This window comes from Pipistrellus hanaki (assembly GCF_964339955.1).
Source record: "Pipistrellus hanaki genome assembly, chromosome: 4".
Taxonomy (NCBI): Eukaryota; Metazoa; Chordata; class Mammalia; order Chiroptera; family Vespertilionidae; genus Pipistrellus; species Pipistrellus hanaki.
Genome location: NC_140506.1, coordinates 38,814,608 through 38,834,833, shown reverse-complemented (window position 1 = coordinate 38,834,833; position 20,226 = coordinate 38,814,608). Strand labels below are relative to the sequence as shown.

Sequence of the window (20,226 nt, the reverse complement as noted above, 5' to 3'; positions counted from 1 at the left end):
TTTTTGGCGGGGGTGGGGAGGAGGCTTTTACCTAGTTTTTTATTTTTTCAATTACAGTTTACATTCAATATCATTGTGTATTAGTTCTGGGTGTATAGCATAGTGGTTAGACAATCATATACTTTACAGAGTGTCGTTCTCCCCTCCCCCCAATATTTTCAGTACTCGGCTGGTAATGGGAAAGCTATGTCACTAGTCCTACCTCAGTGAGGGGCTCCCTAACAGAAACAAGTCAAATGGCAGATAGCTTGTCATCCTTTCCTTATGGGATCCAACACCATCAACCATACAGAGTGATCTCTGGTGGAGCCTATGAGGTATAATGCCAGGCTACTATTTTTTTTTTTTTTTAATAAAACACTTCAGCCGCACTAAGACATATGTAGATTAATATTGTACCCAGATTAAAAAAGAAACATCAAGCAGAACTCCTCTGTGCCATTTCCCCACCGACCTCTATGGTTTCCCTCAAGCCCCATTCTTCTGAATTTGTTGTTGCTCATTCCCATGCATGTCTTTCTACCTTCTCAATATATGTATGTATTCTACTACTGTTTCACATGTTCCTAACTTCGCATATTGATCTCTAGGGTGTACTCTTCAGCAATTCGACTTTTGGCTCAATATAACGCTAATAAAAAATATTTTAGTACTGACACATGAAACTCTAGTCCAGTGGTTCTCAACCTTCCCAATGCTGCGACCCTTTAATACAGTTCCTCATGTTGTGGTGACCCCCAACCATAAAATTATTTTCGTTGCTACTTCATAACTGTAATTTTGCTACTGTTGATGAATCGTAATGTAAATATCTGTGTTTTCCGATGGTCTTGGGCTCTACAGCAGCGGTTCTCAACCTGTGGGTCGCGACAGTAGCAAAATTACAGTTATGAAGTAGCAACAAAAATAATTTTATGGTTGGGGGTCACCACAACATGAGGAACTGTATTAAAGGGTCGCAGTATTAGGAAGGTTGAGAACCACTGCTCTAGTCCGTTCATTTTCATTGCTGTATAACATTACAGTGCAAGAATATAACACAATGAACCCACGCTGCTGTTGATGGACATTTAGGCTGCTTTTAATCAGAACAAAACTATTTCCAGAGAAATGATATTCTGTTCTATCCTAAATGCCACACACTGGAAGACACACCAAACAAAAGACATCACAAAGAGAGAGTGGAGTTCTTCACTCTTTCCAGTAAACTCAAACTAGCACCACCTCTTTGTCCCTCAATTCATACTCAGCCATTTTACTGAGATCGCTCCATCGGTCCCCCCACCTCTGCAGGGCTGAAAGCAGCTTACTTACCCCGGATCAATATGAGGGAGGGTAATTCTTTACCGAGCCAAAGACCAGGGGCTAGTGAAGGTGGGACACAGGAAGGCAAGAGAATTATCTACCTACTTTTTTTCATTCCACTGGTTTTTAAACTAGTATTTTCCTAGAATGTCACTTGCCAGTTTTTAAATCTCTGAACTCTACAAAATTAATCACTTTTTTAAAAGCTGTCTATGGCCCTGGCCAAGGATCCTAAGTGGTTAGAGTGTCGGCCCACACAATGAAGGTTCCCAGGTTCGATTCCTGGTCAAGGGCAAGTACCTGGGTTGCAGGTTTGATCCTCAGTCTGTGCAGGAGGAAACCAATCGATGTGTCTCTCTCATGTCAAAGTTTCTCTCTCTCTTTCTCTCTCTCTCCCTCTCCGTCCCTCCCTCCCTTCCTCCTTTGCTTTTTCCCTCCCTCCCAACTACCTGCCTTCCACTCTTTCTAAAAAGCAATGGAAAACATATCCTCAGGTGAGGATTAAAAATAAAAAATTAGCCGAAACCGGTTTGGCTCAATGGATAGAGCGTCGGCCTGCGGACTCAAGGGTCCCGGGTTCAATTCCGGTCAAGGGCATGTACCTTGGTTGCGGGCACATCCCAGTGGGGGGTGTGCAAGAGGCAGCTGATCGATGATTCTCTCTCATCAATGTTGCTAACTCTCTATCCCTCTCTCTTCCTCTCTGTAAAAAAATCAATAAAATATATTTTATAAATAAATAAATAAATAAATAAATTTAAAATTAAATTTAAAAAAAACAAAACACTTATTAGAAGCTGTTCTCTTTGTGTCCAACTTTATGACCCATGAAATAAGAACTGAAACCTAGAATAAGAAAGGCAATGAAATTTTATGATTCCTTTTTAATACCACTCCTTAATTCCACTTACTACTACTTGCCAATTAACTGTGCTTTAGAATCAAGCACATTTTGCAGCCAAAACTCTACTACATTAAATAGCTATTATGAACACAAACTGATGGAATTATTAAGGATTCTATCAATTTTTTTATATCAGTTAATAGCTTTAGTAGTCTTAGGAACAATACCACATAGTTCATCCCTGCCCTCAAATAGAATATTCTATCAATAGCAAGTAAAATTCTCCGAGAATAGTGTTTGCCAAATTCAAAAGATGCTGTTAATATAAGCCCTCCCCTTTTTAATTTTTGAGGAATCACTTACATGGGTTTGGAAAGCACCTTTGCCAAGTTAAACTCTTTGAGATATCTTATTATGGCCGCCAAAGAGCAAATCACGGGCTTCTCCAAGATCATGGCGCTGGAAAGGCTTTGAGAACCTAAAAGTAATACATACCTTCGTTAGAATTATTATTCACCATTATTTAAAAAATGTAAGTTAAATAAAATTTAGTTTATAGTCATTGAAATAATAGAGACTATCTCCTTAAAACTGACCTCTGGAAAAATCCAGATGATTACCCAGGGCATAGGAAAGGCCATTGTCCAGTGGTGGAACAAGCCTTTTTGTAAAGCAATGGAGCAACTTGTTCAAAATGTAAAATGCTCATCTCCTTTGACTCAGTAATACTCCAAAATGCACATGAAAGATGTGTAAACAGGCCGAAACTGGTTTGGCTCAGTGGATAGAGTATCGGCCTGTGGACTGAAAGGTTCCAGGTTCGATTCCGGTCAAAGGCATGTACCTTGGTTGCGGGCACATCCCCAATGGGGGGTGTGCAAGAGGCAGCTGATCCATGATTCTCTCTCATTGATGTTTCTAACTCTCTATCCCTCTCTCTTCCTCTCTGTAAAAAAATCAATAAAATATTTTTTTTTTTTAAATGTGTAAACAAGGAAGTGAGTTGGAAAATCTTTTGTAAGAGTAAAAAACTAGAGACAACCTAACCAAATGCCACTAGCGTAACAGTTAAATAAATCATAGTAAGTCTAGATTATTACTCACCTACTAATAGGAATGACTCATTGCTCCTGTACTAATACAAAAAAACAAAAAAAAAAAAAAAAAAACTATTCATAACATATTGCCAAGTAAAAGGGAAAAGAGTTGAATGACCATTCTCATCTCTCAGCAAAAATATTTACAACTTTCCATCCAGCCTTTCAGCTCCTCTCTGTGACCTATAGGGTATTCTTAACAGAACACAGCCAAAAGAATCCTTTTTAAAATGTACATCAAATCATTAGATTACTTAAAAGTTCTCAAACATCCATCCCCCAACTCACTGAGTGAAAACCTCAAGTCCTTAAGTCTGTAAGGTCCTACACACCTTGCCTTCCCATCTCCTCTTTAATTCTGAGCTCCCCTTAGTTCCAACACCCAGGCCCCCTGCCATCCCTTAAACATACCAGGCACTTAAGATATGCAACTCTGTACCTTCATATGTCCAACTGGCTTCCCCCTTAACTCCTCCAATCTTTGTTAACAATTTGTTCAAGGGCCATTTCCTCGGTAAAGTCTTCCTCACCACCCTGTGTAAAAGCTCACCCTCGGGGATGGAGAAGTATAGATAGGCCAAAACTGGTTCAGCATCGGCCTGCGGACTGAAAGGTCCCAGGTTCGATTCCGGTCAGGGGCATGTACCTTGGTTGCGGGCACAGCCCCAGTAGAGGGTGTGCAGGAAGCAGCTGATCGATGTTTCTCTCTCATCGATGTTTCTAGCTCTCTATCCCTCTCCCTTCCTCTCTGTAAAAAAAAATCAATAAAATATATTTTTTTTTAAAAAGAAGTATAGGTTGGCAGATGTATAAAAAACAGTCACGGGGATGTAATATACAGCTTAAGGAATATAGTCAGTAAAACTGTAATAACTATATATAGTGTCTAACCCTTTTGCTATACACATGAAACTAATATACTATCAAATGTCATCTTAATTGAAAAAGTTTCACCCCCTTCCCTGCCTTACTTTCTTCAGAGCACTTACTTTTTTTTTTTTTTAAATATATTTTATTGATTTTGTACAGAGAGGAAGGGAGAGAGATAGTTAGAAACATCGATGAGAGAGTCATCGATCAGCTGCCTCCTGCACACCCCCTACTGGGGATATGCCCGCAACCAAGGTACATGCCCTTGACCGGAATCGAACCCGGGACCTTTCAGTCCCCAAGCCGACGCTCTACCCATTGAGCCAAACCGGTTTCGGCCAGAGCACTTACTTTCTTCAAATGCACTAACTTATTTTATTCTAACATCTCCCCCCATTAGAATGTAAGCTCCAGAGGGGGGGAATTTTTATCTATTTTATTCCTTACTGAATGCACTATGCCTCACATAATAGGCATTCAATAAAAATCAGATAAAAGTGCAAGTTCAAATTCATTAAACAAATATACACAATTATGTGTGTACTAGAGGCCCGGTGCGCGAATTTGTGCACAGGTGGTATTCCTTGGCCTGTCCAGTGATCAGGCCGATCAGGGCTGTCTCACCCAGTCCAGATTGGGGCCGATTGGGACCAGTCAGCCAGCCAGCTAGGGATAGGGACTATGGGAGGTTGGCCAGGCAGCCAAGGAGAGAATGCAGGAAGTTGCTGGCCACAGGAGGTTGGCTGGGGGAGCCTGAGTTGAGCATCTGCCCCCTGGTAATCAGTGCATGTCATAGTGACCAGCTGATCAGTCATCAGTCATTCAGTCGACCAGTGGTAACAGTCTCTTTGGCTTTTATATTTATAGATGTTTATGTATATATATGAGGATTTATATATAAGAAGATTCATAAGGATTTGAGTGGGGACTTTTACTTTTTTCTTTAAACACAAATATATTTTGACTTTTTTAAATAGGCATTTATTACTTTTAGAAATAATATTAAAATATATCTTCGATAAATCAGTAATATACCTTATTAATTTCAACTATAGCTTTGTATAAAAATAAGGTGTAAATAAAGAGTTAAAGCCCTTTCCCCTTCTTCTGAGAATTTCATCTTCTTGTAACTTTCTAGCTCTGTTTCCCAGGAAACCGGATAAAGATGAAATGCCAGTGTGTTAGGAAGTAGCACTGCATATGGTGAAAATGACCTGAAATCAGTACACTGCACCTGGACTAGGAGGAATTATGAATGCCTAATTCCAGAAAATTGGCCTTCCCTGAGCGTACACTGACTCTTTGAACTTGGCATGTCCTTTGTACAAATCCCAGCAATGGAATCGGGTTCCTGCAGGACATGGGGCGTCTGAGCCAGGCAGATCCTGCACCCACCTGTTAAAAGTCTCCTTTCCCTTCAGCTGAGCTGTCACTAGCAGCAAGGGGAAACACTGCTACAGAGACCGCTGAGGAATATCTCCACCAAGGGGAGAACATGTGCCTTTCCCACAAGCCAGGTGTTCTGCCCTGTGTCCTTCCAGGTGATGTGATACCAAGATGGCTTATGGCAGTCTTGTGACTTAGTCTTGTCTTTAGTTGGGCATAAGATGATGATCTCTTGTGATATTGCAGACAGTTGTCATAAATGGGTTACACTCTCAGACATTCAATTCAATTTGGCCAGGTCACCATGAGATTAAAAGGGATGGGGAGAGAAATGCTCACAAGGCATTGATACCTGGGTGGGAGCTGGGGGAGGCTGGTCAGTCTATGGGATAATGAAGAAAACTGTGCAGCCTGTGATAAGAGATAAAAAAGGACCTTAACTAAGCTACACTGACAGGAATGAGGGGTCCAGACCAAAGCAAGCACTGATATCTGACTGAGGAAATGTGAATTAGAAAATAATGGTTACCTATCATATTCAGACCCTGTCATTAATATGAATTAGACAAATAATGGTTGCCCAACATATTCAGACTCTGTCATTAATGTTCTGGTATTTAAATTCCAGTAATCAAACTTTTGAAATGCTACCCTTCATCAAGAGATTTATCCAAGCATTCTATAAAACTGCAGGGAAAATAATGGGCCATCTTTTAAAAAGAACAAGAAGGAAAGTTGGTCAGTAAGTAACTCCTTACATGCCAATGAATATGTCAAAACCAGTAAATTACTAAATGATTATAACTACAAAAGAAGAACTATAGTAGTGTTTTTCATCAGTGTAAGAATAATAAACTCTTCCCTCCACTTCTTCCAATTATGTATTGGTAACTACTTAGCCTTCATTACATTAAAAGTCAAGCTTGCACCTTTAGTCAAACCTCAACTCAGTTAAATTTGAGGACATATGGCTAACATGTATATAATCTTTACCTTTGATGTCAATCATATCTTCTACATAAAACTCTGTAAACACCTGGGAAGCATGGCTGTATTCAAAAAACATGTTATCCATCCTTTCTACTCGAATTCTGTCATCCCGCACCCTGAAAGAAAAAAATGAAAATTTCAAAGATAATTTTCCATAATCTTGAACTGTGTGTATTTAGGCCTTGACCTGACTGAAAAAAAATAAAGATGCATTCCTTATTCTCTCTGAAGTTAAGAAAGAAAGAAAGAAAGAAAGAAAGAAAGAAAGAAAGAAAGAAAGAAAGAAAGAAAGAAAGAAAGATAGATCTGAAGTTTCCTGGTTGAAAAGTTCCATTTCATAAAATGTAATTATTACTTTTACTACTGGTATGTCACCTAGCACACCATGAGTACTTTATATTTTTATCAAGAACTCACTGAAATTGCCAAAACCGGTTTGGCTCCGTGGATAGAGCGTCAGCCTGCAAACTGAAAGGTCCCAGGGTTTGATTCTGGTCAAGGGCATATACCTTGGTTGCGGGCACATCCCCAGTAAGGGGTCTGCAAGAGGCAGCTGATCGATGATTCTCTCTCATCGATGTTTCTAACTTTCTATCCTTCTCTCTTCCTCTCTGTAAAAAATCAATAAAATATATTTTATTAATAAAAAAAAAGAACTCACTGAAATTAAGGTCAATTACTTTAATAAATACAAAAGGGAACCTTTTCTTCAATTCTATTTACTAAAGTGTTATCATTAGCATATATGAGCCTATCAATTTTATATGTAGCAACTATGCTGAACGCTTCAACAGCATGGATGGAACTGGAGAGCATTAAGCTAAATGAAATAAGCCAGGCCGGGAAAGATAAATATCACATGATCTCGCCAAAACCGGTTTGGCTCAGTGGTAGAGCGTCGGTCTGCGGACTGAAAGGTCTGGGTTCGATTCCAGTCAAGGGCATGTACCTTAGTTGCAGGCACATCCCCGGTAGGGGGTGTGCAAGAGGCAGCTGGTCGATGTTTCTCTCTCATCGACATTTCTAGCTCTCTATCTCTCTCCCTTCCTCTCTGTAAAAAATCAATAAAATATATTTAAAAAAAAAAAAAAAATATATATATATATATATATATATATATATATATATCACATGATCTCACTCATTTGTGGAATATAATGAACAACAATAAACGGACGAACAAAAATAGATCCAGAGACAGAGAAACATTGATCAGACCATCAAAGCTCAGAGGGAAGGTAGGGGAGGGGAGGGGAAAGGGGGAGAGATTAACCAAAGGACTTGAATGCATGCATATAAGCCTAACCAATGGACACAGACTATATAGGTGGGTGAGGGAGGGCATGAGTGGGGGCATGGGGGTGGGGAGGTAATGGGGGAATAAGGACACATATGTAACACTATAATCAATAAAATAATTTTTTAAAAAAAAACAACTGAAATTAAGGTCAATTACTTTTTTAAAAAATATATATTTTATTGATTTTTTACAGAGAGGAAAGGAGAGGGATAAAGAGCTAGAAACATCAATGAGAGAGAAACATCGACCAACTGCCTCCTGCGCACCCCCCACCGGGGATGTGCCCGCAACCAGTGTACATGCCCCTGACCAGAATCGAACCTGGGACCTTTCAGTCTGCAGACCAATGCTCTATCCACTGAGCCAAACCAGTTACATCAAGGTCAATTACTTTAATAAATACAAAAAAGAACCTCTTCTTCAATTCTATTTGCTAAAGTGTTATCAGCATATATGAGCCTATCAATTTTATATGTAGTAACTACCCTGAACACTAACTGGTTTTTTGTATTGTCTTTGTATGCATTAATATCAGATGTAAAAAAAAAAAAAAAAAAAAAACTGTTTGTCTCTCCTTTATAATATCTACTAAGGGCCCAATGCATGAATTCGTGCACCTTGAAAGGAACTATGGGCCGAAAGGCTGCATGGGCACAGGGGTGGATCTCGACCCATCCTCCATGCTCCCACCCAGTCCCTGCTGCTGCTCCCCTTTCTAGCCTTCCCCATCTGCTGGCAGCCCGGCTCCCTCCACCTCCACTCCCATGTGCTGACAGCGCTGGCCCCACTCACACCTTGGGGCTGACACCAGCAGCAGGTGCAAGTGGGGCCATCACTGGCAGCAGGTTTGAGAGATGGCTGCTGGCCCCGATCACCCCTCAGGAGCAGGGGGAGGTGGAAAAGCCCTAAGGGACAACTGGGGCCAGCAGCTGCCACTCACATCCGCTGACAGTGCCGAGTGATCGGGGCTGGCGCCAAGCGCTGGCAGCCGGTGCGAGCAGGGCCAATGCCAGCAGCAGGTGTGAGTGCAGGGCAGGACCATGGTGTGTGGGAGCAAAGAATTTTCAGTAACCACCAGAGGCTGGCCCCAATGAGAGTGACGAAGCTCTGCCTTGATCTGGTGCCCCTGCTCACCTGCTCCACCATCCCATGACCGATGCTCGCCATGTTCCAAACTCTGCCACCTGCTGCCAATGCCCGCCATGTTCTGCACGTACCCCCCGGTGGTCAGCGCACATCATAGCGATGGGTGATTTGGTTGTTCTGCCCTTCGGTATATTTGCATATTGGGTTTATATATATTTAGATTAATTTCTTTTTCCTACCTCATTACACTATTGGCTAAGAAGTCCAGGGCTGTGTTGAACAAAAGTAATGCTAACAGGCATCCTTTGTCTTCTTAATGACATTAATGGAGAAGAGTTTCAACTCCTAAGTATAATGTTTGCTGTAGGTTTGGAGATAAATGATTTAGTCTAAGGTTTGGTAAAATTCCCAGTTAGAGTAAAAAATGAAATCTTAGTATAAAGGATTGTTGAATCTTACCTAACGTTCTATCTATATGTGTTAAAATGATCATGTGGTCTCTCTCACTTACTTTCTTAACATATTACTCATATTTTCTGGTGCTGAATGACTTTTGGTTCCCTGGGATATAATATCCTTGTCATTATGTTCCATGTTGCTCAAATAAAGTTATAAACTTGATTTCTTAGTGTTTTCATTTTTTCCCAGGAAACCTGTGCCAACATATCTGGCTCCAAAGGCTCTTCCTGTTCTATTACAAGACTAGACAGGCATAAGTGGGTTCAGAAAGAAACCTAAGAGGAAGATTTCCTCCCATCCGTGGTGCTGAAGAAGGATTTTTCCACCTTTATCTGCTGGAGAGGGAGTGTCAGACTAACTATGGCAAGTCTCTTATCATTTTTGCTGTAGACTCCCTTAATATCTGGATTTTGACAGCAAAGTTATTATTTAGCGACTCAAAAAGCAATGAGTGACCTTACATGAGCTCCACAGTGTTTTTGTACAAGTTCCTAGAGTGAACACGAAGGCAGTGGGTAACTCAATTACTGTTCTAATTAACATTTTGTATGATAAGCAGATAAGGAGTTAGAAACCCATTAAATCTGATAAAAAAGGACTTGTCCATTATCTTTGAGGCTTTCATGGAAGTATTTCAAAAGTGATAAATTCATTGTTCTGTAATCTGTATATTAATCGTTCTCATGTAAAATTTTTTCCATAAACTGGTTGGAGTTAAAGATCTCAGTGGTTGAGTGTTGACCTATGATTCAGGAGGTCACAGTTTGATTCCTGGTAAGCATGCCCTAGTGGGGAGTGTGCAGGAGAGAGCTGATCAATGATTCTCTCTAAACATTGATGTTCCTATCTCTCTTCCTTCTTCTCTTGAAATTAAAATTAAAAATATATTTTTTTAAATTTCATATCTGTTTTCCTGTATTTCTTAAATTGAAGCAAGTTGAAACACTTATATACATAATGTGTAGCATGCAATCAGAATTTTATCAAACTAGATTTTAATAAGTTTCTACATTAAACATAGAACTGTCAGTCTTGATTTCCCCAAACTGTAGTCAGTCTGTGGAATACTGACATCTGAATCATGTGCAACAGCACAGATTCTACACTTCAAATGTGTTCAATCTGAACTCAGCAGGAAGCTGGGGGAAAGAGGGTTTTAATTTTTATCAGGCTACACGAGCCATTCTGGCAGCCAACCTAGGACAGAATACAAAGTAGAAATGTAAATTTTCTCCAATGGTAGTCTATGTTTCAGCTGCTCTATTAGAGAAGGCAATAAATATCTTTCACCAGTTGGTTGGAGCACCGTCCTATACACCAAAGAGTTGCAGGTTCAATTCCCAGTCAGGGCACATACGGGAGGCCACCAATCGCTGTTTCTCTCTCACATAGATTTTTGTCTCTCTCTACCCTCTTCCTCCCCCTCTAATATCAATAAAATTATATCCTAGGGTGAGGATTAGAATAAAAAATTTTAATAAACTATGGTAATATAAATTGAACTGGTCTAAAATATTATGAAAACACCTTCCGTTTTCCACCCTCTGCCAAGGCTGTCTGCTCCTCCCGGGGCCAAGGTGGCATCTGTGCTGGATAGGAGGACTAACATTAGGATACAAGTCTGTCATTACATGAGGTACACCAAGCTGGACTGTTTAAACAAAGATTTGTCATTTTTAAAAATTCTTTTCATATGTGGCATGCCTCTGTTGCCAAACATATTGTTTTTGAAAAATTAAATGGTGATAAAACTCTCAACAAGAGTGGAGCCCACACTGAAAAGAGGGTTGAGGACATCAGACCCCATAATACCTTTCAATGTCAACGTGGTGACTCTGGTGTTGAATAACAGACCACCTACACAGGTTTTAAACTAACATTCAACTGTGACCAAATAAATGATAGCTAGCCAGGCTAATTTTATGATCTATGCTGACTTTAGAAACTATGATTTTCATAGACAAAAAGAGCCTTGTTAAGGGCTGACAATCTACTCTAGGAAAACTCACAAGGCCTCTTCTGACAGCGTACTTACTGGTAATAATAATACTGATTGAGTTCCAAGCTTCCTGGCTGAATGATGAATCGCTCCTTTGAAAGTACAATAGAGGTCGAGATTGAATAAAAGAATCTATGTAACATAGTTACAGTATCTCTATTTCAGAATTAGTATGAAATTAATTTTATCACTGCTTATAGTAGGGAACTAACATCACTTTCTTAGAAGACTAAGGGCTTTATGTGAAACTGTAATGATAAAGACAACCACTAGAACAAAAATATTAGAAAAACCCCATAGACCACATAATGAAACTTGTTTTTAAAAGGCACAAAAACTATATGGACCAGCTAACATATTGGCAAATGTAAATTTGCTGACCTAACCTATTAAAAGAAAATTAATCTCAGATTGGATTACAAAGGAAAAATAAATAAAATCTCTATGCTACAAACAGGAGCACAACTTAAAACAAATTCTGAAAGGTTAAAAATAAAATAATAGCTGGAAAAAATTGCCCAGATGGATATACTAAGCAAATGCAAATACATAAAAAGAAATTATGGGACAAGACTTTACTATCAGGCAACATAGAGTTCAGGACAAAAAGCATTAAGCAAGACAAAGAGAGGTATTTCATGATAAAAAGGGCACATAAGGATGAAAAACTTTCACCCCCATGTCCTTTGAAAATACTTTGATTTCTGAACCACTGGAATATACTACTTAATCAAAAATTTAAAATTTTCACGAAGAACAACAAGAGAAAGGAAAGGAAAGGACGCATTACAGGACTTAGGCAGGAGCTCCCAGGAGCCCTGCATCCACTTCCCAGTACCTGAATGGGGAAGGCTTCACGTCCTGGGACCCAGCGATCGATCGGCGCCACCCTGCCACCTTGTGGAACATGAGAGGAAGATGAATCCAAAGAGGTGACACAAAAAAGAACCCCGAAATCCAACCACACCTGATTCTAGCCTACCCTGAGCCAATATGTTTATTTTCACCTTTAAAATATTCAATGAATACTCACTAGAAAAAAAAATTTTTAAGAAGTCTTTATTAGGAAAAAAATGAGACATAAAGCAATAAAGAAAAAAGGGGGAGGGGAGCTTTTGAGGTCCAAAGAAAAAAGTGGATATAATCTAATCACACAGACAGCTTCTTGGAAACATGTCAATCCCTCTGAAGTCCACGTGGCCAACAGTGAACCAGAGTGAGGAATACCCAAAGTCTGATTCCAGCTAATGATCTGCTTCAGACCAAACCAACAGGCAGGTAGACTACAGGACAGAGATTCTGGACCAGGAAGAACCCCCTCTCAACCCTCTCCACCAAGCAGACTGAAAGGGCTTTAGCCAAGTTACCGCTAGGGATAAGAAATTAAAAGCAAAAGTATAATAGGACCAGGCCCCTGCAGGATTGAGAAGCACTGAGGTAAAGAAACACAGCAGGACCTACCCCTGGAGGACAGGCCTTTTGGGGAGCAAGAGTGAAGACTGAGAATTTCCTCACTCACTGTGTGAACTCCATGGGGCCTCAGAGGCCTAAGGCCCAGGAAGTAAGCAAGCATGCATGATGGTCTTTTTGTTTAAAAGACTAAAAGAGATGGGAGGTATTATCTTGTTATAAAAAAAAAAAAAATATGTACTACATCTACACAATGGAATACTATGCTGCTATAAAAAAGGAACTTTTATCATTTGCAACAGCATGGATGGAACTGGAGAGCATTAGGCTAAGCGAAATAAGCCGGTCAGAGAAAGATAAATATCACATGATCTCACTCCTTTGTGGAATATAATAAACAACATAAACTGATGAACAAAAATAGAACCAGAGTCATAGAAGCATCAAACAGACTGTTCAACCTATGAGGGAAGGCAGAGGGTGAGGGGATGAGAGATCAACCAAAGGACTTGTATGCATGCGTATGAGCACAATGAATTCACACAGACAGTAGGGGGTGAGGGCACATGCTGGGGGTGGGGCAGCCTGCGAGAGGTCAATGGGGGATAAAGGAGACTTATGTAATACTTTAAACAATAAATAATTTTTTTAAAATTCTGTACTAGGTAAATTCATATCTTTTTAAACCTTTCTCTAGCTTTTTCTAAACTTTTGGGTTTACATTTTTTCCCCCCTCCAGTGGTAGTGACCTTTTTAAATTTAAAGTAAAGCTCCATCAAAAAAATTTCTAACCTGTCTCGCAAACCTGCTAGAAAAGTACTTCTATCTGCACTGAGGTCAGGAAATCCAAGAGCACTCAAACCTGGGAAACCAAAGGGAAAGGAAAATGGAAGGGTAGGAACAGCAGCAGAAAGCCCAAGGACCTAAAGAGGCCACTCATGTCAGCCTGCAGGCATGACCTCCCAGCTCCACTCCCCTGATCCCGGGAACCGTCTCGAAGGATGAAGTCCCTTACAACAAAATTTTAAAACCTTCACCCTTTCTTAAATGTTTCAGCCCCTCACAGTCCTGGCCTTTTCACCATCCATCTGCACATTCTTATTTAACAAGTGGGCCAAGACTCACCTCCTCTAAGACGCTTTCCCAGAAGGATGACCACAGCCTGTGCTTTCCACTGGACACATGGGACTGCGGTTTGCAAAGTAAGGTCTTTAGAAATAAAGCAACTTTGTCTTAAGCACACATGCTTTTTGTCAGAAACTTTACTGCCAGAGATAGAAACACAAACTATAATAGGCATTATGAAGGAATGAAAATTTCATGACATATTAGCCAAAATGTCAACTATGCTATAAAACATTTCTCCTTTCGAAATCCAGACGCAGAGGGGAAGAGAATGGCTGCTTTCCTGAGAGACCGTAGTATTTAAGAGTATATGCTTCAGAGCCAGGAAGTCTGGATCAAATCCCAGTTCTGCCACTTACTAGCTGTATAATCCTGAACTCAACATCTCTCTGCCTCAGTTTCCTAATATATAAAATCTGTATCAAAAGAATAGTAGAGCCAGAATCGGTTTGGCTCAGTGGATAGAGCATCGGCTTGCGGACTGAAAGATCCTGGGTTCGATTCCGGTCAAGGGTATCTACCTTGGTTGCAGGCACATCCCCAGTGGGAGGTGTGCAGGAGGCAGCTGATCGATGATTCTCTCTCATGTATGTTTCTAACTCTCTATCCCTCTCTCTTCCTCTCTGTAAAAAATCAATAAAACATATTAAAAATAATAATAATAGATCCCTCACAGGGTGTTTGTGAAGATTAAATCAGTCAATAAATATAAAGTTCTTAGAATAGTGCCTAATACATAGTGTTAGCTATTGCTGCTGCTGCTATTATTATTATTATTATTACTGCTACTGTAGCATGAGAGATAAAAGTAGTCATGTGCTCACAGAAAAAGGAAAAAGGGGGAGAGAGCTACAGAATAAAAGTAACTGAGTGAGATAAGCACAAATAAACAGTATCAGCAATAATGAACATTCTCAGCAGCTACCAATATCTCCAACAGCACCTTTTTCACTCCGTGTAACAGAGAATGAAGTTGGGGGAAATCTAATGAGTAATTTCAAAAGCCACAGCTCCTCCCCAAAATCCTACATTTCCTACTTCTGATGCCTGAAATGGCTTTAAATAGACACAAAGCATTTTCATTTCGCAAGTACAAACGAAAAAAGATACTCAAAGGTCACTTAAATAGCAGTCTTCAAATATGAGAAAACAAAGATATAGAAAGACTAGTACTATGAACTAAGGAGAAAAATGAACTTCAACCCTACTCTCACTCTAGTCCCCAAAATTAAATCAAAATATTTATCAGGGTTAAGAGTAAAAGCTAAAACTATAAAATTTCTAGAAGAAAACATAAGAAGAATCATCTTCATGACCTTGAAGCAGGCAAAGATGTCTTAGGACACAAAAAGCACTAACCATAAAAGAAGAAATTGATAAATTTGACTTCCATCAAAATTAAAGCCTTCTGTCCTTCCAAAGGTCATCAAGAATATTAAAAAGTAAAAAAAAAAAAAAAAGAATATTAAAAAGTCAAGCCACGGAGTGGAAGAAAAATTCACAATACATATATCTGACAGTGGATTTTTATTCAGAATCTAGGAAGAATTCTTACAACTCAATTACCACACAAGCAACCCATTTTTTTTTTAATGGGCAAAAGAAGATATAGGAATAACCAATAAGCACAAGAAACCATCACTGGTTATCAGAAAAAGCAAGTTAAAACCAAAACAAGACACCATTTCACACTCACTATAATGGCTAAAAATTTTAAAGACTGGCAATAATACTAAGGGTTAGCAAAGATGTGGAGCAACTACAATTCCCCTATCCTGCTGGTGGGAGTGTATAATTGAAGCACTGCTTTGGAAAAACTTAGTTTGGCCCATTCTTACAGTTAAATATATACTTACCTACCTATACAGCTCAGAAACACACTCCTGTTTACCCAAAATAAAAACCTATGTCCATAAAAAGCCTAGTACACAAATGCTCTTAGCACCCTTACTGGAAATAGCCAAAACCCCAATGATCAGCAAGTGGATGGATGAACAAATTTTGGTATCTCACACAATGTGATTCTACTGAACAACAGAAAGGAACAAACTACTGATACACTCAACAACGTGGGTGAACCTCACAGGCACTATGCTGAAAGGAGCTGGACACCGCCGACACTCGTTTGGCTCAGTGGATAGAGCTTCCGCCTGCAGACTGAAAGATCCCAGGTTCGATTCCTGTCAAGGGCATGTACCTTGGTTGTGGGCACATCCCCAGTAAGGGGCATACAAGAGGCAGCTGATGGATGATTCTCTCTCATCAATGTTTCTAACTCTCTATCCCTCTCTCTTCCTCTCTGTAAAAAATCAATAAAATATATTTTAAAAACAAAGAAAGGAGCTGGATACCACCAAAGAGTACATAATATAATGAGTCAATGCACGTGAAATCTAAGAGTCTAAAATATCCTATAGTGAGAACTCAGATCAGTATTTGCTTGAAGTAGGAGATGGAGGCGAGGCGAAAATGGCTGCAAAGAGGCACAGGGAACTTTCTTGGAAGATGAAAATGTTTTTCATAATCAGGGGAGATGGTTATATTGATGTATTTGTTAAAATTAACTGACTCACCCACAGAAAATGTGTAAATTTTATTGCATACTGTAAATCATACTTAAGTTAATGAAAAATAAAGCTTTTAATATTTGCCATGTAATTTTTAGCTGAAATTTTTCTATTAAAAAGAAATCTGAACAATTAGACTAACAAATTCCTGTGCAAATGAGCATTCCAAACACATTTAGGGGAGTAAGACTTTATTCCATATTTTATCAGCAAAAAAACAACAGTGCAAAGAAGTACCTCATTTGAGGAAAACTATTTACCAGTAATTTCAAAAGTATAATCCATATCTAGTACATGCTTTGAGATGGAACCTTTAAGAACAGAAACAGAAAATTCATCTAGACACCCTGAGCCACAGAGAGAACTCTGGAAGTTGAAGCTGCACTCACTACACACCTGGAGAACAGGCAGTAAATTTTCCACCATTGAGGTTAGCAGGCATCCAAAGAACAACTCACAGTACCATAGCCCCGTGGAACTACTGCATTTCAGCACTGTTTTCTACACAGAGCAATATTTAACTTGAAATCGTAGCTTTTAAAAGATCATTCTTTCTGTGTGTTTGCAGAGCATTGTGATCTATCAGCACTTGACAAAAGTAGTATTTTAGGATGTTAGATAATGGCAGGAGTGAACAAAACACACGGGTCCCTGAAGTAAAATCTATGCATCATTAGCACAGAAGAAAAGATATAAAGTGGAAGGAAATATGCAAGCAGGAAGCACGATGGAAGCTTCTCTCCTAGAAGCACAGAGCCTCGGAACTATCCTAAGGGAGCCCTTTCTCAGCAGCCCAAGGAAAGTGAGAGGATGTGAACGTGGTGAGAGGCTCAGCTCTGTGCCTCTTTGCAGCAGGAAGTAGGTGGGATGGAGGCAGAATGTGACAATCAACCCGCGGGCCAGGCTGTTCCCAGTGTTCCCTGGCAAGCAGAAGAAATAGGATTTTATTCTGTATGGGTGGGCAATCTCTTGTCTTACTCGACTTAATCACCCACAAGTAAACTTTGTGATATGCGGGGGTTGATAGTTAAGAGTTACATAAAAGACTGTAAAGAATACTTACCTATAAGGTAATTCATACCTAACTTGGAAACTAGAAATTGCTCAGACTTAAAAGTCCTTCAAAATCCCCAATATTTCAATTATCTAAAATACATACAGAATCACAATGACAACAGGATTTACATTCTTTTTAAAATATATATATATACATTTTATTGATTGTTTACAGAGAGGAAGAGAGAGGGATTGAGAGTTAGAAACATCGATGAGAGAGAATCATCCATCAGCTGCCTCTTGCACACCCCCTACTGGGGATGTGCCCACAACCAAGGTACATGCCCTTAACCAGAATCGAACCTAGGACTTGACCGGAATCGAACCTGGATACACTGAGCCAAACCGGTTTCAGCAGGATTTACATTCTTATTTGCCAAGAAAGTAATGTCTACTTGAACAGTATTAAACACCTGTCCATCTTCAGCTGGTGTGAAACATGAGGCAAGAAGAAACTGGGCATCCAAGGAGGAGAGGCAATGGTCCAGGAAACAGCTACTCATTAACAGAAAGTTCCCGAAAGCCACAATCCCCCTTACCAAAAACATTTTACATCATTACCCAATACGCACACATATTGCTAGGGAATTACTCTTTCTTTGCTACTCTAACCAATTACTACAAACTTAGTGACTTAAACGACACACATTTATTATCTTAGAGTTCTGTGACTCAGAATTCCAATGCCCGCCTCACGGGGCTACACTCAGGGTGTCAGCAGGGGTGTGTCCCTCTCCGGGAGGCTCCAGGGGAGAACCTGGTTCCCCGCCTTTCCTGGTTTCCAGAGGCAGGCTACACTCCTTGGCTCATGGCTTCTTCCCCCACCTTCAAAGCCAGTGCCACTGGATCGAACACTGCATCACTGCATCATTCTGAACTCTTCCTCCTCCTCCTCCACATTTAAAAGACACTTCTGATTACTTAGGCCCACCCGGAAAACCCAGGGTATTCTGCGCATCTCACACGTCTGCTTCCCAACTTTCTGTCCAAGCGGTCTGGCCTTGCCTTGGGAGTTCTCTGTCATAGTCATCAGATCATTCCTCCAGACTCCTCAAATGCTGGTTCTTCCTATGCCACTACCATCAATACACCTATTACATGTATACCATTTATGCTTTTCAAATAGAGCTTTTCCTGTGGAGTTACACTCAATAAAATGCACAAGGAGGTTCCTTATTTATTTATTTATTTATTTATTTATTTTTTAAACATTAGTCAGGTTTTTTTTGGGGGGGGGGTTGTTTGTTTGTTTGTTTGTTTTTAAATATATTTTATTGATTTTTTTACAGAGAGGAAGGGAGAGAGATAGAGAGCCAGAAACGTCGATGAGAGAGAAACATCGACCAGCTGCCTCCTGCACACCCCCCACCAGGGATGTGCCTGCAACCAACGTACATGCCCTTGACCGGAATCGAACCCGGGACCTTTCAGTCCGCAGACCGACGCTCTATCCACTGAGCCAAACCGGTTTCGGCAAGGAGGTTCCTTATTTAGATAAGCCCTGTAGCAAACACTTCTGAAGAATAACTATCCCTATTAATTTATCGTATTTTTAAATCTGAATCTTCCTATGTATGAGTTAAGCACACCCATACCATATATCAACCAAAGGACTTGTGTGCATGCATATAAGCCTAACCAGAGGTCATGGACAACAAGGGGTGGGCATACATGGGGAGGGGTTTGGGATGGGAATGGGGGGATGAGGACAATTAAGTGACACCATAATTAATAAAGAAATTTTTTTTAAGTGCTAACTAAATATATAAAAACTATCAGTACCAAAAAAAAAAAAAAAAAACTACTAAAAATACAATGACATTTCCACCACAGAAGGAATTAGTATACTTTTTAAAAGAAAATCAACACAAAATAGATTTCTTTATTATGATGACTTACTCTTTAAATGTTTTCCTAGAGACATTTTCCTACCACGTATGAGATTTATCTCTACTATTTAATGCACTACCATCTCTACTACTATCATCAATTTTTTAATTCTAAATTTTCTGAATAGTAAAGTGAAGTTATTATGCAATAAGCATAATGAAATAGAATGGCACAGCAGTCAACTTTATATATTCTACTCTACAAACAAGGAATAAGGAAGATGAGAAAGACAGAATAAAAAGAAGAAAAATATTTCCTAATGAGCATTATACTAGAAAAGGTTTTGAGTGCCAGAGATGAGGCTGGGACCTTGTAATCATCAATATTAATCTTTAATCATTATCTAATTCCTTGTCCAGGATAGCTTAACCATGTACATTCCATTAATGTTTACTGCAAGAGAATGTCCATGGAAATGTTAGGTTGTCCAAACAAAGTAATTTAGAGTGGCATTATTTTTCCTTAATTTTTGAAGAATAAAAATAAGGAAAAAATATTAGGCAATTAATATGGTCTTCCCAAAAGACGTAAATGAGCTGGATACACCCATGTCACTTAAATATACATTTATCTTCATATATGTTATATGTATGAATTTCTAGCCACTACCATAATCTCTGTGTTTATAAAACCAGATCATTTTTTAATAAGGAAAACAAATAGGAAATACCCATTATTCTCCTTATTCCAAAAGTCACTTGTGTAATCATCCATTCACCAAACATTTTTTAAGTACCTACTATATGCTATCTACCATGAAAGATGCTGGGGACAAAAAATCACTAGATATAGCTTCTACCATCAGCCATCCCTTCTCAGTCTTTTTCACAGGAAACTTTTTA

General features: G+C 39.4%; 1 protein-coding gene across 1 annotated transcript in view; it reads right to left on the bottom strand.

Moving 5' to 3' along the window:
* Positions 1 to 20,226, bottom strand: part of MSH3 (mutS homolog 3) — a 123,170-nt gene that overhangs the window by 79,923 nt on the left and 23,021 nt on the right. The window contains exons 9-10 of the mRNA XM_084881302.1: positions 6,496 to 6,608; positions 2,513 to 2,627 (exon numbers count right to left, since the gene is read on the bottom strand). Coding sequence (XP_084737428.1) covers positions 2,513 to 2,627; positions 6,496 to 6,608 — 228 coding nt within the window. The remainder of the gene's footprint in view (positions 1 to 2,512; positions 2,628 to 6,495; positions 6,609 to 20,226) is intronic.